A 21,144-nucleotide genomic window follows, 5' to 3' on the forward strand; every position below is an offset into this window, starting at 1 on the left:
ACCTGCGCTAATTAAACACTGGTTCAGCTTCCTTAGATCATGATGCACTAATTGCCTGATTCTATCATCTAGATAAGGAACCCTGAATGGCCTAATTACAATAAGGTTCTGTGTGCCTCACCTCCTTGCTGAATCTACTCTTGTATTAAATTTCATGTGTTAACTGTTTCATGTCAGCAACACTTGCACATGCAATTCGCCGCAGCTGATCCTTGAAGGACATTTCAAGGGAAAGCAGAAAATGTGTTTGGTTCTCTTCTGGCCCTGTTGCCTTTTCTTTTCTGGATGCCTTAAAACAACTGCAAATTGACATGTACAGTATTTTGTTCTGTTCAGTCATTGTGCTGACCACAGCAATGACAAAACAAAATAATGAAATCAATGCACTACATACATAACATAGAATTGGGGATCACCAAATTCATTTCAAAGTAAAAAAAACCAAGAAAATAAAACACTTGTCCACTTTAAAAGCAATCATTGACACAGCCTCCCTTTGTCCTCATGAGGCTTCGAGTATCCACAAATTCTTGTCACTCAATGGGCTTAAACAGCACAGCGAGTACCAGAAAATTGGATAGATACCTACTTCGCAAACAGAAGTTACACAACTTCTCTTTGAGCAATGTGTAGATCCAAACTTTCTTAATGGTGCAATCCTAACATACATGCCTCCTTAGAGTTGGTCCTATTGAGTTCAATGGGTTTATTCCTAGGTAATTTGGTATAGAACGGCAGTCTAAGTGTATATTGATTTTCTTTGTTGCTTATTTATGGTATTCAAAGATCAGCAACTTTTAGTAGCAGATATTTATACGCAGTAATTTTAAATATCCTCAAAAATGTCAGATGCCATGTGAAATGTACCCTTTAGCTTTTGTTTAACAATAACCTCTTGAAAACCTTTCATTTAAATTACTGCAAAAGGTTATTAAATTAAATGTTCTAATGTGCTTGTGATGCTGCTTTGATTCGCTCACCTTTGATTTGCAAAGGCAACAAGAGTCAGTGTAAGTGAGAGCCAATGTAGAGTGTCAGTCTGACTTAGAAGACCTGGGTTCAAATCCGCACTCGGCCGTGAAGCTTACTAGGCAACATTGGACCACCAGTCAGTATCTCTCAACCTAACCTACCTCACAGGGTTGTTGTGAGGAGAAAATGCTTGTGGAATGAGTGAGTGAGAGAACCAGGTATAATCTGTGGAGGAAAAGTGGTTTAGAAATGCAATAAGTAAATGCAAAATAGTATACTACATAATTAAGAATATGGTTGCAGTCATTTGAATCTCAAATTTCAGATTTACTTCCTCTCTACTAGAGTGTTTTATGGCCTGTTTTGCCCCAAATAGCCCCCATTTGGACTGGACACACACCGTCCAACATTTCTCTGATGAAAATAGGGCCGTCCCATTCCATAATGCTAATTTTACTATTTATACCCCACACATCTTACTGAGTTGCCCCCAGCCACTCTGGGCGGCTTCCAAGATATATAAAAATATAATAAAACATTAAACATAAAAAACCCCTTCCCTATACAGAATTGCCTTCAGACGGCTTGGGATCGGATAACTCCATACCTTCCAACATTTCTCCAATGAAAATAGGGACATCCTAAGGAAAAGCAGGACATTCCGGGATCAAAACAGAAACTGGGATGGCTTCTCTAAATCGGGGACGTCCCTGGAAAATAGAGACACTTGGAGGATCTGCTGTACATTTAAAGGAATATCATATCCCTTTAAGCAGCCATCTCTCCCCCTCCCCTAAATAATAGAATAATAGAAATCATAGAATTGTAGAGCTGGAAGGGACCACAAAGGCCATCTAGTCCAGGTATAGGCAAACTCGGCCCTCCAGATGTTTTGGGACTACAACTCCCACCATCCCTGACCACTGGTCCTGTTAGCTAGCGATGATGGGAGTTGTAGTCCCAAAACATCTGGAGGGCTGACTTTGCCTATGCCTGATCTAGTCCAATCACCTGCAATGCAGGAATCTTTTACCCAACGTGGGGCTTGAATGCATGACCCTGAGATAAAAGAGTATCATGGTAGCTTGTTAAGGCTGCTGGTTGTTTTTAGGAGTCTCCTATTCCGCTCACAGAGCTACAATTCCAAGAGTGTCTGAACAGTAAATCCTTCTTCCCAGTGAATTCTGGGAAGTGAAAGGCAAGCCGAACGGAGAGAGAGCAGGCTAATTTCTTACCAGAAAAAATGAGAAGAATGGTATCTCTGCCTTTTATCCCATATCTCAGATTCTACAAATGCTAGATATTTATTCCTTTTTTAAATAATGAAAGCTGGCAACCTGGGAATTATGGTTCATCCAGGGAATGCAGCTGCCCCCCCTTGCTTGCCTTCCCCATGTGGATGACCATGGTGTGGAAAGCATTATAATGAAGTGGCTCTCTGGGGAATTAAATACCAGGAGAGGAAATAGACTATAAGCAATGCGTCAGGCACACCTTAGTCATCACTGTTTTTGTCTTCGCAAAGTGAATATTGATGACTAATATCCCTGGCATCAGATATGTCTTTGTTTCGTACGCTTGTATCATTGAAGATTGTTCTCTTCTGTCATTATTATAAAATAAGAAAATAAAACCGACCGTGTTTGCCCTTTTCCAGAGAGGGGAAGTGTCTGGCACTTGCCCCCAATTCCTAAATAATTGTGCATACTCTTAGGAGGTGGGCAATGGTATAAGTGAGATAATAAGACATGGCAATTATTCTACAGCACTTTGAAGTCTTTAGAGTCTTTTGCATGCATTATCACAGTATCTTGAATTGATGACAATCGGTAGATCTAAGAAATGACGAGCAAAGAGTTTTGTTGCTTTTGAGTCAGACTGGGATTTGGGAGAGGGTGGAAATTCAGAAGTTTCCAGGCTTCCAGAATGCAAACTTCATTTTTTACTCTTTCTCTCCCTCACTAGTCTAGAGGAGTCAGATAAATTGGGAAAGAAAAAGTGATTTATATGCATTGTACATGTGATATAACATTTTGACACCAGACGGCGCAGTGGAGTCCCGTTTTTCTCTACCTGTTTTCCCTGTTTAAATTTACAATGTATTTAACTGAAATGCTTCTTTGATGTGTCCAGCCTCTGTGTGCTAGTATTCATGGTCACTCACTGTGCTATTGAGTTAACAGTGCACTTCTGAAGGGCAATTAAGATTTTCTGTTTGGTGGAGGCAACTCCCAACATTCACCCACCCCTCAATGAAATCAATAGGATTTATGCCCAAATATGAAGAATCGTAGAATCATAGAGTTGGAAGGGTCCCTGAGGGTCATCTAGTCCAACCCCTTGCAGTGCAGGAAGTTTGCCCACAGTATCTCTGGATGGACTCAAACCACCAACCTTCTGGTTAACAGCTGGACACACTAACCCACTGTGCCACAGGAGAAGTATGTGATGGATTCAGGACAAGCAGGGCTTTAAGGCTCAGCACACGTTAACAGCTTGAAATGCAGCAAAGTCCATTAGCAAAGTCCACTCCTGGCTGCTATGTTTCAAGGCGCTTTTTAATGTTGCTGTTCATGGCAGAGAAGGAGTGGAGGTGTCTTCACCCAATCTCTGTTACCTGATTTGTTTCCCCTGCACCAAACTCCAATTCATGGAAGCTGTCATAGGTGCATACGCTATGATCTGTGAAATGTACTCACCTTGGTTTAACTGTGGCTTCTGTTTTCTAATCCGATGGAAACTGGCGTGAGAGAAAGAGCATCAAGCAGGAGTGCAGTGGTACCTCGGTTTAAGTACACAATTGGTTCCGGAAGTCTGTACTTAACCTGAAGCGAACTTTCCCAGTGAAAGTAATGGAAAGTGGATTAATCCGTTCCAGACGGTTCCGCGAAGTACTCAACCTGAAGTGTACTTAACCCAAAGTATGAGTGTAATTGGTTCTGGAAGTCCGTACTCAGCGGTGGAGCTTCATGCTCCGTCACCGGGGGCAGAGAGCAGGTGTGCTGCCCCCAGTGACGTGGTGCGTGTTCTGGGGGTGGGGCACCCATGCGTTTTGGGGTGGGGTGCACCGTGCGCCGTGACGTGGCACGCGTTTTGGGGGCGGGGCAGGCAGCGGCAATGGCGCCCCTGGGATCGGGTCGCTCGGTGCTCGGGGTGCACCGCTCCGACCCCCCTATCTTCCTATGCCCCTGTTCCTACTTATCCTGAAGCGAACTTTCCCACTGAAAGTAATGGAAAGTGGATTAATCCGTTCCAGATGGGTCCGCGGAGTACTTGAACTGAAAGTACTCAAACCGAGGCGTACTTAAACCGAGGTATGACTGTATTTCTCAAGAACCAACAGGACGCTTATGGATTGTGGCTGAAGTCAGAATCATAGGACTATAGACTTGGAAGGGAACCAACGGGTCATCTAGTCTTGTGTACTTGGGGCTTCAAACTCTGCATTGATTACTGCAATGTGTTATACGTAGGGCTGCCTTTGAAGACGGTTTGGAAACTTCAGCTGGTGCAGAATTTAGCAGCCAGGTTGCTCACTGGAGAAAGATGGTTTGAGCATATTGCACCAATCCTGGTCCAACTGCACTGGCTACTGATTAGTTTCCAGGCCCAATTCAAAGTGCTGGTTTTGACCTATAAAGCCTTAAATGGCCCAGGACCGCAATACCTCAAGGACCACCTCTTTCCATATGAACCTACCCAGACCCTGAGATCATCTCCTAATCTGAGGCCCCCCTTCGTGTGTCTCCTCGAGAGGTCCAGAGGGTGGCAACACGAGATCGAGCCTTCTCTGCAGTGGCTCCCCTTCTGTGGAATGCACTCCCCAGGGAATTTCATCTGGCGCCCTCATTATACACCTTTATGCACCCGGCAAAAACGTTCCTTTTTAAACAGGCCTTTGGTTGATCTGATCAAGATCCCATACCCTTTTAAAATGTGGCTCTTTTTGGAGGGGTATTATTGGGTTATTGCTTTTATTTTTGATTTATATATTGTGATCTTTTCTGTGAATTGCCCTGAGACCTCTGGGTATGGGGCGGTATATAAATTCAATCAATCAATCAGTCATAAATTCAATCCATCCAACACTAGAGCCAGAGTAAGTGTTAATGTGTACACAGTTGGAGTTTTGATGCAGGTTAAAAGCAAGCACAGCACATATATGCATTTATCCTTCCCTGCCCCATATCTACCGGTAATTATTTCCTCTTCCTTCCCCTGCTACAGACGGGCAGCAGAAAGAAAAGGTTGAAGGAAATGTTTGTGCATTAGAAACCTGGGGAATAGCTGATAAGATTGGGACCACGCCCCATGTAGACCATTTGGTTTCATTTTCATAGAGCGTTTATGCCATCCTAGCTCTTAAAACAGATAAGATTGGAGATACTGCCTTTTAATAAATAAGAATCAAACAAACCACAAATCAATGAATAAATATGCAAATAGAACCCGGATGTTAAACTTATGGCTGGGTGGGTTAACAACTGGCCATGTGGCAACCCTAACTTAAAGGCATGATATATAGCTGCAGTGCGGAATCTCAGAAGCAGGTTTTGGTTCTTGATATATGAACAGAAGCAGCACAGGCTACTGGTATGGAGTTCCGGTGTCATATAAACCCAGGCTGTGTTTCCAGAGCAGCTGCTACCTTTTTGTTGTGTTATATGGCTGTGAAGGAATGTGATAAGCAGTGTAACCCGGGTGGGAAGAGGTGGTGGAACAATGTGGAAGGTACCAGGAAGAGCGAATGGAAATTTGAACTGACAGCAAGGAAGTTGTGCACGTCAGCAAAAACTGATTGGACGGAAGCCTGATAAATAGAAATAACAAATAGTTTTGGGGTGAAGCATGTGACTGATAGGAATACATGGGGAAGACTATTGTTGTTCTAGTTCAGGCATCCCCAAACTGCGGCCCTCCAGATGTTTTGGCCTGCAACTCCCATGATCCCTAGCTAACAGGACCAGTGGTCGGGGGAGATGGGGATTGTAGTCCAAAACATCTGGAGGGCCAAAGTTTGGGGATGCCTGTTCTAGTTGGTCTGCTTCTCTGTGTCTCTTTTCTACTACATATTTCCTCCTTTCTAATCCATCTCTTGCCTCTATTTTCTCATTCCAAAAGTGGATCCTGGGATAGCAATCTCTTCCCTGATTGAATCTTAGGAACTTAATCCTTCTCTTCACATTGTAGACAGAGTTTCATAATCTCCCCATTGCCCTCATTCACAAGTCAGACGTTTTCAAAGCCAGGCTGCGGAACACACCCCGTTACTCTCTTCCTACAAAAGTATATTTTTGTTCTTTTCCTTATTCTTTAGGTGTACATCCTGCCCTTCATCACTTTTGTGATCCCAGAGCGGATTGAAGCGGTTTAAAATCTGCAGCAAAATTAAAACAAGCCATTTGCTGTGTAAAGCACAATTGTAAATCAGCAGCCAACAGCAACTTGTCCCAACAAAGCGCAGCAGCAAATATATCAGATCTTCTCCGGCTGCATTACAACAGCAGGCACATCCATCTCTCATTGTTGTTGTTGTTTAGTCATTTAGTCGTGTCCGACTCTTTGTGACCCCCACGCCAGGCACTCCTGTCTTGCACTGCCTCCCACAGTTTGATCAGACTCATCTCTCATTAGCCCCTACCAAAAGCCCGGGAGAATAAATATGTTTTTAATAGGTGTTGAGAAATGCTCAGAGACCACCCTGAGTCTCTTTTGAAAGGGAGGGAGTTCCACAGCTAGGATGTTATGACAGAGAAGTGGCCCTATTTGTGGGTCAGCACCCCACTCCTTGGTAGAATCAGAAGAAGGGTCTCTGTATTATTCCAGTCCTCCTTATCCTCCACACCTTTGATTGCTCTGTTTACCATATAGTCCAGGGTCAGGGAGCTTTTCAGAAGGCTTTGGAGCTGGGTTTCAGAACTGCAGTTCCTTCCCTGCCTTCATCAGGACCTCCTGCTGCTCCCCAAGGCTGCCATTTTAATTATGATTAATAGATGTTGGTTATTTATATTTCCAGACATTATTTCATTTACTTTCCTAAGAATTTGGGCTGGAGTTGATGACAACTTTATATGCTCATGAAGGGGTCCTGCTTTATTATGTTTGAACTAATAAAGATGTGGTCCTAATATGGATTTTGGGATCCCCCTCCCCCTTATGGAACAATGCAGCTAACTTTACTTTTTGAGTTTTCTTCCTGTAATTCTATCTGTCCCTCCCCCTCACTTTCTACTCGATACTGTACTTTCATAGGGTTACTGTGTGGCAATTAGTGACAAAGCTGCCGAGTGCTCAAATAAACATAACACCTGCCCTTTTGCAACTGTTTTTATTTTGCAGTGGCCCAACCTGTCTTATTTGTACAACAAGTTTTGCTTTCTCACAATGAACATTAAAATCATGGATTGTGTTTAGAATGACCTTGTTGGAAACGGGAATTGGAATGGATTTGGTTATATACTGTCGAACTGTTTTATAAACGACATTTATGAAAAGACAGAAATGTACATGCAAAAAATAACTATGGAGAAGCGGTGGAAGTTGTGACTTACCTTAGATGTTTTCTTCATCCTTTTCTTCTCTTTCTTTCTTTTTCTGCTCTTTCCTGTTCTTTATTCTTTCAATTTTCATATTCTTTTCTTTATCTCTTCTTTATCTCTTTTTTATTCTTTATTGACGAGTGAGCTGAAATGGTTTTGAAGTTGTGATTTCATATAATATTGTTTTGTTTGAATTGTTTTAATGTATGGTTATTGTTTTCCTTTAATGTTTTTAAATGGTATATATCAATAAAGGTTTTTTTAAAAAATCTAAAATAAAAATAAAAAAATCACGGGTTTTACCGGTTAGGCACCTAAATCAAACCATGCAAACGTGTCCCATGAAATGCCCCTTTCAGCAGTGTGGTCCCAAACCATTTTGATGCCTTGAAGCAGAGTCCAAACAACAAACTGCTCCCTCCAAGAGTGGTTGATGGAGGAAGTGTTGCTTACCTGGTTTCCCAATGTGAGGCTCACTGTGGTTAGCAAGACCACAGACAGGTGAGGCAGCGCAGGAGGTTGGTGTACTGTAGGAGCATTGCGAGCATCATCAGATTGGCTGCACCTGCATCACACCAACCTCGCTGCCGCCTTGCTCCTCTCCCTCTTGGTAACCAGCATCAACTGTTCTGACATTTATAATCTCATGCAAATCAGTGCTTTAATTCTGATGGTTTTAAACATATCGCCTCTAATGCAAGTGGTAGTGTATGCACCAAAAAGCTTTTATGGAATGCTTGAAAACAACTTTTAGGTCTTAAGATAACCAGTGCCTGCTGTATAATATTGCTTGCTCACTGTCTCAGCAGAATGGAAATTTGTCTCATCATGAGAAGACCAAGGGCACATCAGTTAAGTGCCTGGTAATGACTCTGGAGCACATTCTGATTTCAGCAACCTTGAGAGATCAAAGCTGCTATGTTAGCTTCACAGGGATTAAACTAGGTGCCAGAAATGAGAATATGTCACCTTTTGCTACATCATATCTGTAGCTCAGTCAGAAGAGCGTGAAGTGCTTCTTGTCAAGGTTGTGGGCTTGAGCCCCACATTGGGCAAAAAGATTCCTGCATTGCAGGGCATTGGACTAGATGGCCCTTGTGGTCCCTTCCAACTCTACAATTCTATGATTCTTTGCTTCCTTACACCTCTGATTTGCAGGATGATTGCCTAATTTTCTTGCTACATCCAGGTCTTGGGGATCCAAGTGATTTAGAGAATCTAAATACGAATTCCAGTTGGCCGAGCAACAGAAGAGAGTGCTCTTCTCAGATTGTGAGAACAGTTCAGGGGATGGAAAAGGCTTCTTGTACAATCTTCATAATTTGAAGTAGCTTGAAAACACTGAACTGAGAGACATTAGGCAAACAATGTTGGGTTTCTGGGTTTGTTCCAAAGTACTCAAGAGGCCTCTTGCTGCTTAAGTGCTTGCATCTATTTCCCAGTTCTTCGTTGTTCTCAAAGCCCTTGGGATAAAAGACTGGCTGGCCCTTTGCATGTCAGAGAGGTGAGCAGATTTTCAGTTAGTCAGCCAATTATACATATGTCCCTCCTTTCTTTTTGGGAACTCAAGGTGATAGATGCACGGTTGCCTTTGAAGACAGTTTAGAAACTTCAGCTGGTGCAAAGTTCAACAGCAAAAATATTCAATTGTGCAACTGCCAGGACCATATAACGCCACTCCTAGAAGATCTACAGAACACTGGTTACTTCTTTGTTTTGTGTTCAAAACAGTATTACTGTACTGTTTTGTTTTTTAACCTTTAAAGTGCAATGCATCTTGCCCTAGATTATATTGAGACTGTCAGAAAAGGCACTTGAAGTACTGTTGCTGCCTACAAGATCTATTCTTGAGCCTTTCGAGTCAGATCTTTGGTCCATCTCGCTCACTATTGTCTACGTTGGCTGGTAGCACTTCTCCAGGATTTCAGACTGGGGACATCCCCACATGTTGACAGCTGAACCAGTGACTTTCTGCATGTAAAGGAGATGCTTTGCCACTGAGCTATAGCTTTCTGGATGCTGGTAGCTTGGCTCCGGTAATCCCTGCCCAAGGAACATAGGAAGCTGCCTTCTATAGAGTCAGGCCATTGGTCCATCTACTTCAATATGGTCTACACTGACTGGGAGGAGCCTTTCAGGGCTTCAAGGAGGGGACATTTCAACCTGGAGATGCTGGGAATTGAGCCTGGTACCTTCTGTAAGCAAGGCAAATGCTCTACCACTGAGCTTTGGCCTTTTCCCAAGTTGATGTATATTCCCATGGTTTGCTTTCTTCCTGCTTTCAGGTGGCAGATGAACTTCATATTTCTGAAAGCTCTTAATTGGCGTAGGGTTTTTTTTGGCTGGAATCTGCAGAACTTAGTTTCCTAACTTCTTTAATAAGAGAGTTCCCCACCACTCCATAAAATCACTTTGCCTTTGTTTGGGACATAGAGTTATATCCAATCATGTTAGCCCTATTCAGAGTAAACCCATTAAAATTTCAGGACATGACTAACTTAGGTCTGTTCATTTTACTCTGAGTACAACTTGAGATACAGCTTATGCTATCTAACTAGGGATGTTTACGCCCATACCTTTTAAAGTGTTTTCACAAGTTGCTGCCTGCCCTTTTCTTTCCTGCATCAGCAGACATTCCCCTCCACAAGATTATAAACTCTTCTCAGTGTCACTTGTGAAAATCCCCATACATTTTCACTTGTGCAGTTGGGTGGTGGTAGGAAATGCTTTTGAGTAGTGAAACAGCCAGAGGTGAAAAGGTTAAGTGAATCACCCTCTCCTTTTGTAGTCATTTTGTCTGCTTATGTTTAAAAAAAGAAAGTTGGGGAGGAGAGATGTTTGTGAATGAGCATCACATGTAGTTGGGGGTCACAGTGTCAGTAGTGAAAACCCTTCTCTGGATTCTTCTGCTCCTTATTCACCAAGGTTCACTGCTGAAGTGTCCACTGTTAGATAATAGTTCAGCAAACAAAAAGAAATGCTTTTTGAAATGGAAGAAAAGAACCCTTAAATTTGGATAAGTGTTTCACGGAACACTAATGTCAACATGAATCTGGTGACCCAAGTTACATTTTTAATGGATAGCTGGCACACCCAAAAGTGTTGAGCTAGTACTGGCAGTGCCAGTAGCCTCAGGATCTACCATAACCCAGTAATGGATCCTGATCAGTCATATTAGAATCGCTTGTTGGAGACCATCTCCAGTCACAAAGAGAAAGGATTACCGCTGTGGGACCCAACCTTCATTTTGACCCTTCCTGCTGAGGACACCTTGGCATTGTTTGAATGCATTCAGTAAAAGCTGGTGTACCTTTGAAATTCTGGCTGCCTGCTTCCTTAAGTGCCAGGAGCAGCTAGCTGTTTGTTTCACTACCATAGGAAGAGCTGGAAAGGAGACAGATGGAATGAAGTGCTCTAGCAGGCAGAGCCTGATTCTCTGGAGCAACAGGGTCCCCTGACATACAAGCAACAGGTTGTTCAACATGCAGCTGATCTCAGATCCTGCTGGAATCCCCCAGCCTTCTTTTGCAACATTCTCCCCAGCAGAATGTATTGACAGCCTGTGATATGGCACTGTATTGTTTCTGTGAAGGCAATGGGGGGATTATTGTTGTTCCTTCCACATATGCCCCAAGGTAGTGTACAAAATCTAAAAATAAAAGCTAAAGAACAGTACACAATTAACAGAAGTCGAGTTTAAAAACAATGCAAAATAGACACCTGTGGCACAGTCTTATTCATTCAACTGGGAAATGTGCTTTATTAGTAATCTGGGGGTCCTAAAATAAGCTTATCACCTACACCCTGGTCATGTTTTCCACTTGTACACTGTTGTGTCTGCTGCTCTGGCTCTGACTTACATGGCACGACTAACCTGCATCTCTCTGGCCCAAGGTGTGGTGGCTGGTGCCAAATGGAGTTGGTAGGGTGGCAAGTCGGGGAAGCCGAGCCAATGACACACAGAATGATCCCTGAGTTTTGTCAATAAGAAAGCAAGCTGGTGGGGGTTTGGCTGGGGCAGACTGAGGTTGGTCAGCCAGTGCCCCCTTTCCCGTAATGGAGCTGCCTCCCTTGCCTCTGACTCTGAGGACTGTAGCTCAGAAACCCTCATGCAAGGATGGGGAACCTTTGGTCCTCCAGGTTGCTGAACTACAGCTCTCATCATCCCGGGCCATTGACCATTCTTGCTGCGGTTGATGGGAATTGCAGTTCAGCAACATCCAGGGGGCCACAAGGGTTTCCCATCCCTGTCCGAGTGGAACCACAGGCCCTTCCACTCTGTTGAAGCTTATGACTGCTCAACCAAGGTGGTCTCCATTCTCATGGAAGGCAGAGGGAGCTAGTCAGACCTGCAGCTTCTTAGTTTGAGGTTGACTGCTGCTGGAACATGTGGACTCTGTTCATATGGATTTTCCAGCCTGGGCACTACATGGAGCTGTCCAGTCACTGTTGCTGGAGACTAAGTGGCCTCGGAAGTTATGAGGGCTTTTCTCCAGCTTGGGCTGGTGCAGCAGCTGCAACGGTTCCTGGATCAGGATAATTTGCCTGCAGTGATCCATGAGCTGGTAATAATCTCAAGGCTGGATTACTGTAACACACTCAATGCTGCGCCTGCTTATATGGTCTCCATATCAATGTGCCCTTCCTTCTTGGCTCCAGTGTTTAAACAGTGACACATTTGAATGATTAAACATTCAGTTACATCATTTAAAGCTTGCAGCCATAGTCAAGATAGAAATAAACTTCAACAAAGGGCAAGATGCATCAGAGTTATTGTGGCTCCTGAAATGAGGGGGGGACCCAAGGTTTGAGGAGGTACACCTCCAGCATCTGTGTTATACTACTGGCCTCTATTGATTCATGATGACAGTGTTCTGCGCTATATTGCAACTGGAAGCATACATGCCAAAATACACGGAGGAGTTATGTTATTATATACTGAGAGGGATGGTGGCAAGTTACCAAACCATCTTCCTCATTATCATAGTGCAGAGGGTTTCTGTTGACAAATAGGAAATAACTTTTTAATTGCACAGAATGTTTATGTATTAGGTACTGTTGCCTAAGCAGGCTGAATGAATTATCAAGGTCCCAGGTTTAACCCCTGGTATCTCCAGCTAAATGGATCTTGGGTAGCAGGGAGAAGAGAGACCTGGTCTTTCTGCCTTGGTCTAAGACTGCCTCTCTTGTTTCATATCCAAGCACTCACTGAGCCAATGTGGAGAAAGTCTCCAATGTGGAGGAAGAGTATACAGAGAGACAAAAAGCTTCTTCAACATTTAAGATCATAGTGGAAAGTGTTCAAAAACATGAAAGGTTATCACTGCTGATGTTGCGTTATTTCCAAAATGAAACAAAAAGGAATTGTAATTCTTGGGTTATTGTGGAAATGATTATTCTTAATAGAGAAGTTAGTTGATGCTTAGAATGAAAGTGATTGTTCTCAAATATATGGGCTGTCAGAAAGATGTACCAAATTATGTATTTTGAGTAACTCAGTCTGGTATGAGTAACCCCAGATGTTCAAAATCATGAATTGTCTTCCTTAAAGTCACAAGATTAGACTTTAATTATTCTGCAATTTTAACACATAATGCATTTTGAAGCTTTTGCATTAGCTGTCTGTTTTAGAACATCTTGGCAAATGTTAATTTTCAAGTTTCGCTGCACTGCTACAGGATGTTCAAGATTTATTTTTATTCATTTTTTTAAAAGGGAATTTTAAATTTATTTTTCAAAGCATATTTGGTCTCTGGTGTGTGTGTGCGTGTGTGTGTACAAACAAACCAGATGCCTGATTGTTTGGATACCCCACCCCAAGGTGCTGCTGGTGTACCATGAAATAATGGTGCTGTATCCCCAAAATTTAAGACTAGGTCTAGGAATCTGTGTTATTGCTTTGAATTATTTTTGCAGCTTTGGCAAACACAAAGCAGGACGTCACCCTGTGTCTCCTGTTTTCTGTGATAAAGGTACAAAGGTAAAGGACCCCTGGATGGTTAAGTTCAGTCAAACTTGAATATAGGGTGCGGCACTCATCTTGCTTCAGGCTGAGGGAGCTGGCAGAGCAAGGAGACAGTAGAACAGATAACTTTTCAGATCATTGAAATCACTGAGTTCAAAGTCAAATACCATAACTGAATGTTCTCTTGCTTGTTTTTCAGGCTGGTGGATGACCGGTGTGTAGTGGAGCCAACAGCTGGTGATTTGGATAACCCACCCAAGAAATTTCGAGGTAAGAGACTAATGAAGCCGTAAAGTCAACATTTTTGCTGGATCAACTGCTTTGAGATTCCCTAAAAACAATTCTCTGTTTAGGTACTGATTTGCGGTTGGCTTTAGCAGTGAGTGGCACAGCTACATTACTGTTACAAGTCTAGCATCATGAGTACTAATTTGGTTGTTATCCACAGCCCTCTCACAGAAAGACAGTTTGTTGGGATAACCACTAAACTTAAGAATCCTTTCCTTGTCAGCTCTGTCAAAGACAAAAAATGTTTCAAACTTTTTATATTTTGGTGCCTTCAGTTTTGCACTCTTTGAGAGAGTCAGTTATATCTTATTGATATCTTTAAAAAAATTTATCACATCACATTTACTCACTACATTAGCCCCCCAGGAAACCCTATTATTAATTATTTTGTATTTTTATTATCATTACTTTATTTTGGTTTATTACAGTCTTCACATTAATGTTGCTGGATAGGTCCCAACAATTTAAAATATAACATTCAAAACAGTTTAAACAAATCACAAGAACAGGGTAGGTCTCAAAAACATATAACTTAAGTGTCAAAAGCCAGGGTAAAGAGGTGTATCTTCAACACAGACAAAAAGGTGCCAGATATATTTTTGTAAGGAGGGAACTCCACAACCTAGGTAGGAGCTTCCACAGAGAGATCCCTCTCCTGGGCCACCACTCCTTGAGTTTTTTCTGAGGGTGGTAGAACTACCAAGAAGACCATATCTGCTGATGTTAACATCCAATAAGGCTTGCAGGGAATGAAACTGCCTTGGAAGTATTTGGAGCCAGGTCATTAAGGCCTTAAAAGTTAGTGTGAGCATCCTGGATTGGACCAGGAAACAAACCAACAACCAGTGCAGTTGTTCTACAACAAGGGTTCTGAATGGAATCCCAGCCAGTAACGTGACCATTGCATTTTTCTTCTTCTTCCAAACTTCATTGATAATTTTAAAAACAATTACCAAGCACAAAGTGCTGTCTTCCAGGACAAATGCAGGTACAGATATTGAAACAGACTTAGAAAATCTTTTACTTTGGAGATTAAGCTCATGTCCACAGGGTATACTTCAATCTAGTGTTACGATAATTTCTCCTCAGTGACTGCTGTGACTGAGACAGAAGGGAAATCACTGTACTATTGTTAATTGTTTCTGAGTTCAAGGGCAGCCCCATGTTGAGCACATGGCAATAATCCAGTCTGGAAATTACCAGAGCACAGAGGGTTGAAGTGTAGAGTACAGTATAAACAAATAGAAGTGAACGAAATGTTTTTGTTTTTGTAAAAGGTCAATAAAAATATTATTAAAAAAACAAACAAATAGAAGTGAATAACAATAAATCTTGTCAAGGGTTCACAGCATAGGAGCCAACTCCTAGGGGCTGAGGTCCCTTCAGCCCCTGCAATAAAATATATGAGGGGGCTTACCCCCCCAGTTGATGGCCATTGCCATTCAAATGATGTGCGCATGCTGTGTCTTGTGATCAATTATGTGGGACAGGGTTTTCCTCCCGCAATATTCTATCCAAGTTGGCCCCCCTGGTTCACAGTGTATTGTAGTTCTAATCTTACTTTTAAGTTTTGGATTGGAGCTGATTGGGATTGTAACAAGTGGAAGTATAATCTATTTATGCTGTATCAAACCGAATGGAGAATTGCATGGATAGATAGGAGGAAGCAAGCAGAAAATGACTGCATTTCTTCACCCCACTGGCGGAGCTTCAGGCTCCGGCACCGGGGGTGGGGCTGGCGCGCATTCTGGGGGCGTGGCGTGCGCTCTGGGGGCATGACGCGCATTCTGGGGGCGTGACGGGCAGCTGCCATGGTGCCCTCGGGATCGTGCTGCCTGGGGCGGAGCGCCCCTATCGCCCCTCCCTTCCTACGCCCTTGCTTCACCCCGCAACCTTGTGAAAGGAGCGAGAGTCACAGTGGGCTCTCCTAAGCCACTGCGGCCATCTCCTCCCCATCCCCATCCCCAGGCAATCCCCATGCTTGGCGCTCTGCTGTTGTGTCAAATACCCTGCAGGCCAAACGTTTTAAATGGAGCCCCCTCTACATCTTGCATCCAATATCCCACTCCACCCACTGCTCCCTAGTACACAGCTGCTTCCCCATGAAAAGCAGGAGCAGAAAAAGAACAGGTTCCAAGGTGAAGGCATGAAGGGACCTTCATTTAGAATATCTGGCACTGCAGGAGCTGCTGAACTACAACTCCCATCTGCCCCAGCAAGCATGTCTAAAGGCCAGGGATGATGGGAGTTGCAGTGCAGCAACATTTGAAGGACCAAAGTTTCCCCATACCTGGTTTAGACGGATGGGCCTTCTGACATCCAGCACACTCAACATGGCATTGGCTGACATGAATGCCCAGGTACGGAAGGGGAGGCTACCTTGGCTTCTTATGAAAGGCATTTCTGTGCCTGCTCCCCTTGCACATGGTGTAGGGTTGCAGCTTGTGTGTTTCAGCCAAACGCTGAGCAGCCAAGAAGCCACTCAAGCCAATGCCAAAGCAATAAATTTTATTGGGAGCTTGCATTGGCTCTCTAATGCCGGTTATATGGCCAGGCTCCCAAGCACATTCAAGTCAGTAGGGGCTTTCTTTTTTAACTGAATGCATTCTCTGATCTCTCTGGCTGATGCATTGACTTGGTTAAAAAAATTATTTGAAGTTAGACCAAGCTGGGGGTAGAAGAACATGATTTAAAGACAAAGCAAAATCTGAAACTTAAAACTGATACTGGGTAGAATAAATTTCAGTATCATATAAAATATAAGTCTTGGTTCTCAAGATTCCCCCCTCCCAAATGCTATTGTTAAAGGGAGAATAATACTTAACCTTTTTATGGTGCTTTCAAAGTTTTCTTGGTGTTCAAAGCTCTTTTTTGCATCTATTATCCAGATGCGATCCTTACCTGTAAGGTAAGTTGGTATTATCATTAACCTCCACTTAGCAGATGGGAGACTCAGGCTGAGAAAGTGGATTTCCCAGTGCTACCTAGTGAGCTCATGGAGTTGTGAGATATGAACCTAAGATGTCCTGATTCACAGCTCAGTTTCTGAACCACCACACAACATGAGCTGTCTTCTCTGCAATTTGTTTCATTCACTCTGCTCTGGCAATGTAAGATACTTGGAGGTATGCCAACTAAGAAAGGGCACAGGAAGGGAGGGCACTTCAGGAATACGGTTAATTTGCTAAGCTTTGTGTATGTTACCTTAGATTATTTTTCAGTATTCACTTTGGTGCTTCTTGAGCTCTGTTCATTTATTGGTAACAAGAGCCAGTGGCGTTCTGTCAATCAAACATTAAACATTGTTGGAAATGTAAAGATGAATGTAGGATATATACCTAGGAAGGTGAACTCAATCTTACTATATTTCAGTCCAAGGAACATTCCCCCAAGGCTGTTGGTGGAGTGCCTCTTTCTCACCTCGTTCAGGGATGTTTCCATTTGAGCACCGATGAAAACAAAATTGCAGGTGTGGCTAAATAAACATGGTGCAGAATTACCTAGTCTGTTTTTCTAGTGATTTGAGGGAAACTTTGGGTCTGGGTTATCTAGCCAATGTTTCCTCCATCTTGATTTCTTTGACAGCTACTGTTGATAGGTAGCTATGCTGCCCCCCCCGAAGATAATTCGGCAGGCTGCTAACAAGATCAGAACCACCTCTGTTGCTAGAACACACAGTGAGAGGCAGGCCTATCCAAGGATATTGGAGGTTTTGTGCTCTCTCTCTCTTGTAATATGGGAGGGTAGGTCCTTAGCTGAGCAGGAGAGCACCTGCTTGGCATGCAAAAGGCCCCCAGTTCAATCCCTGACATTTCCAAAAAAGGCTGGGCAGGACCTTTGTTTGAAATCCTGGAGAACCATTACCAGTAAGCATAAATAGTACTGAGGTAGATGAACCAATGGTTTCTTGGAATAACCTAAGGTCCCCCATGATGCTGAATGCTGGAAGTGTGGGAATGTTGTGGGTAGCAGGAGAGGATATATTGATTAAATATTATCCTTCCTCACGCTAGTGAGTCAGTAGCAGAGTACATTCCCCAGTGTATAGCAGGAAGCTAGTTGGTAGATTCAGTTGAATCTCTTTACTTAAACAATCTAATCTGGCTTGTCCACATTGGGTTAGTTCCTGGTAAATTCCCTTTATTCCCTCTTAAAAAGAATAAAGACACAAAAGTCTTCTTTTAAAAGTAATGATAAAAAGTTTACTTACATTCAGTTCACAGTAGGTTCCCTGAAGGCAGGCATTAGCTTGTAGTTACAGAAAAGGGTTTGAGTTAATCCCATATGGGAATGAGCCCATGTGCTGCTGGCTGAGAGCCAGCAGACAGCAAAATAACATCAATATCAGAAGAGAGTCAAAGAGGAAGATGGCTGCGTGACTGGCCCTTTTACAGGGCCTCACAGGGTCACACCCATCTACCTGGTCACATACAGGGGGGCGGATGCTCCAGACAGGTGTGACAGGAAGTCCTCCTGGCTGGAGTAAGATCCCCTGTGTGTCTACTCTGGGCAAACAGGAAGTGTTGTACTTGACTGCTTATGTTACATCCCACAGGAAGAGGACAGACAAAAGGAAGAACTCTCTTCTCACTGTGCATAGTTAAACTATGGAATTCACAGCCACAAGATGAAGCAATGGTTCTCATCACCAACTTTAAAAGAGGCTTTGACAAATCCGTGGACGATAAGTCTACCAATGGCCATTGGCTGTGATGATGACTATGTCCTACCTCCAGTATCAGAAGAGGTGTTCCTCTGAATACCAGTTGCTCAGGAGTACAAATGGTTAGAGTGCTGCCATGCTCGGGTCCTACTTTTGGGCTTCCCCTTGGCATCTGTGTGGCTGAGAGAGTACAGGCTTCTGGACTAGATGGGCCTTTGATCTGATGTAGTAGGACTCTGATGTTCTTAGATAATCTGAAAGAAAGAAAAAATAAACAGAAAAGAGCCTTATGAAACTGAAGCCTACCAACACTTGAAGCCCAATAGGCATTCAGGATGTATTATCTGCTAAAGGAGCACGGCGTGTCACAAACCATAGTATCGTGAACACCGTGGACAGATATGTCACTGCAAATATTTAGGATTGTGAGTTGCGTTTTGCCAGAATTTAATCAGGAAATAGTCAGAGCTAGTGGCCTGGAGGGATACAGGCAGTTCCAGAGAAAGTCAAGCTGGGAGAAGCAATCAAAGCGAGGGCTCAGGCAGCAGTCAGTAGCTTTTAAGGGCCAGATGACTGACTTATTATATCTGTGCTGGGCTGGTAGCTGCATCATCATCATCATCATCATTATTATCTCTTACCCGCCCTTCCCCATAAAGTCCTATGGCAGGTTACAGCAATTTAAAAATACAATATTAAAAACAGTTTATAACCAATTACAGTTATGAGACTAGACTGGGAACGAAAATACTGTATGTACATCTATATCTCCAGGTATCTCTATATATCCAGGGTGTCAAATACTAGGGTAAGGGTGTGTGTCTTCAGCACCTTTGGTACCACTTTCTGGCCATCTCCTGTGGTGATGCTGGTGATATGCTTGTGCACTACCATAGTGGCATTGGGGCTGTCACAAGAGTCCTTTGTGTTATATCAGAAGTGGGGATGTCCCCCCCCCCCCCGGTTGAGGACATCATCAGTGGTCGGGGGACCTGTGTATCAGCAGTGGCTAGGGCCCAAAGTGGATAGGTCAACCCTTCTCTCTTCTCTTCTTTCTCCCCATCCATTTTTCTTTCTTTGCCACTCTCCTTTTAGACCTGATACCTGGTGATTTTCTCCTTGGACACACCCATAATATGCAATTCCAGCTCCTGTGGAAATGGGCAAAGTGCTATTGAGGCTTTTTTGTGCTCCTGTGCCTTTGATTAAAATGTTATACAGTATGCACTTTCCTAGGACCCAGGTGGCGCTGTGGTTAAACCACTGAGCCTAGGGCTTGCTGATCAGAAGGTCGGCGGTTCGAATCCCTGTGACGGGGTGAGCTCCCGTAGCTTGGTCCCAGCTCCTGCCAACCTAGCAGTTCGAAAGCACATCAAAATGCAAGTAGATAAATAGGAACCGCTACAGCGGGAAGGTAAACGGCGTTTCCATGTGCTGCTCTGGTTTGCCAGAAGCAGCTTTGTCATGCTGGCCACATGACCTGGAAGCTATACGCCGGCTCCCTCGGCCAATAATGCGAGATGAGCGCGCAACCCCAGAGTCGGTCACGACTGGACCTAATGGTCAGGGGTCCCTTTACCTTTACCTATGAGTAAGCCCCATTGAACTGGGCCGACTTCTGAGAACTTTAGAGAACTGCGCTGTGGAAATCTCTTGGATGATGTAGACACGGTGCCAGGAGAAGAGCTAACCTGAGCCACTCCTGTTTGGCACACTTCAGCCATGCCTTCTGTGACTCAACCTTTGCTAATTGTTTCCTATGCATGCGAGAGCCATGGATTCTCAAGCATGTCTTTGTGGTGTGTTGGCTGCCTGGTGTCCCGTTCCAAAGGAAAAAAGGTGATGAGTCAGGAAAGGGCAGGGCAACTCTTGGCCTGTGAAACAGGATGTCAGGGCCAAAACATCGGTTTTCTTTCCTAAAACCATCCCTTCTCTTAGTCCTTGTCCATTCCAACAACCCCACTTTCCCTATAAGTATAGAGGCTCATTTCCCTTCTCAACAATTTCTCTTCTGACTTGCATTGTCACCACACTCTGGCCTAATAATCCATCTAAACAAAGCATTTGGATGGAATTCATACGCTCCGGCTGCCCCTATGCATCAGGGACAGACATCAGGGCTGGCTCTACCATTAAGCAGAGTGAGGAAGCCACTTCAGGTGGCAGATTCTGGTGTTACGTGGGTTGTTGGTGACAGCATCCCTCTCAGCTGCTCCTTCTGCTCAACTTATTTATCAATACATTACACAAACATACAGAAACGAATTCAAATACAAGCATTAAAAATACAAAAAGTATGATTCTTAAAAAGGAAGTAGGAGCGGAGGACGGATAGAGAAAAAAGTCGTAAGAACAGTATTTAAAACCAATTGTTCTAGAAAAACCATTAGGAAATGTATCCGCATTCTTCCATCTCCATGTTAAGGAGAAGGCTACATTTCAGGGGGAAGGCAGCCCACAACAAACAAATGGGGGAAGCAAAACCAGAACTTGAATTCTTTTCAGACGCAGACTTTTGACCTATTGCTCAAGCGATGGCACACATTCCAGCTGCCTATGCGTTTTGTAGCATCGTATAATGCTCATGGGTTGAAAATATCCTCCAGCTATTTGCAAGTTTAAACAGAGTGATTGGCAGCTTGTGTCAGTTTTAGTGGCTATTAAATTGCTCGTTGCTCTTCTACCACCATTTTATCTACTGGTAATCTTTTTATCCT

General features: G+C 43.4%; 1 protein-coding gene across 1 annotated transcript in view; it reads left to right on the forward strand.

Moving 5' to 3' along the window:
• The window catches only part of ITPR3 (inositol 1,4,5-trisphosphate receptor type 3), a 103,698-nt gene that overhangs the window by 13,585 nt on the left and 68,969 nt on the right, over nt 1–21,144 (forward strand). The window contains exon 2 of the mRNA XM_035124051.3: nt 13,676–13,746. Within this exon, the coding sequence (XP_034979942.3) occupies nt 13,676–13,746 (71 nt within the window). The remainder of the gene's footprint in view (nt 1–13,675; nt 13,747–21,144) is intronic.

Source organism: Zootoca vivipara, chromosome 7 (genome assembly GCF_965207765.1).
Source record: "Zootoca vivipara chromosome 7, rZooViv2.hap1.1, whole genome shotgun sequence".
Classification (NCBI taxonomy): domain Eukaryota; kingdom Metazoa; phylum Chordata; class Lepidosauria; order Squamata; family Lacertidae; genus Zootoca; species Zootoca vivipara.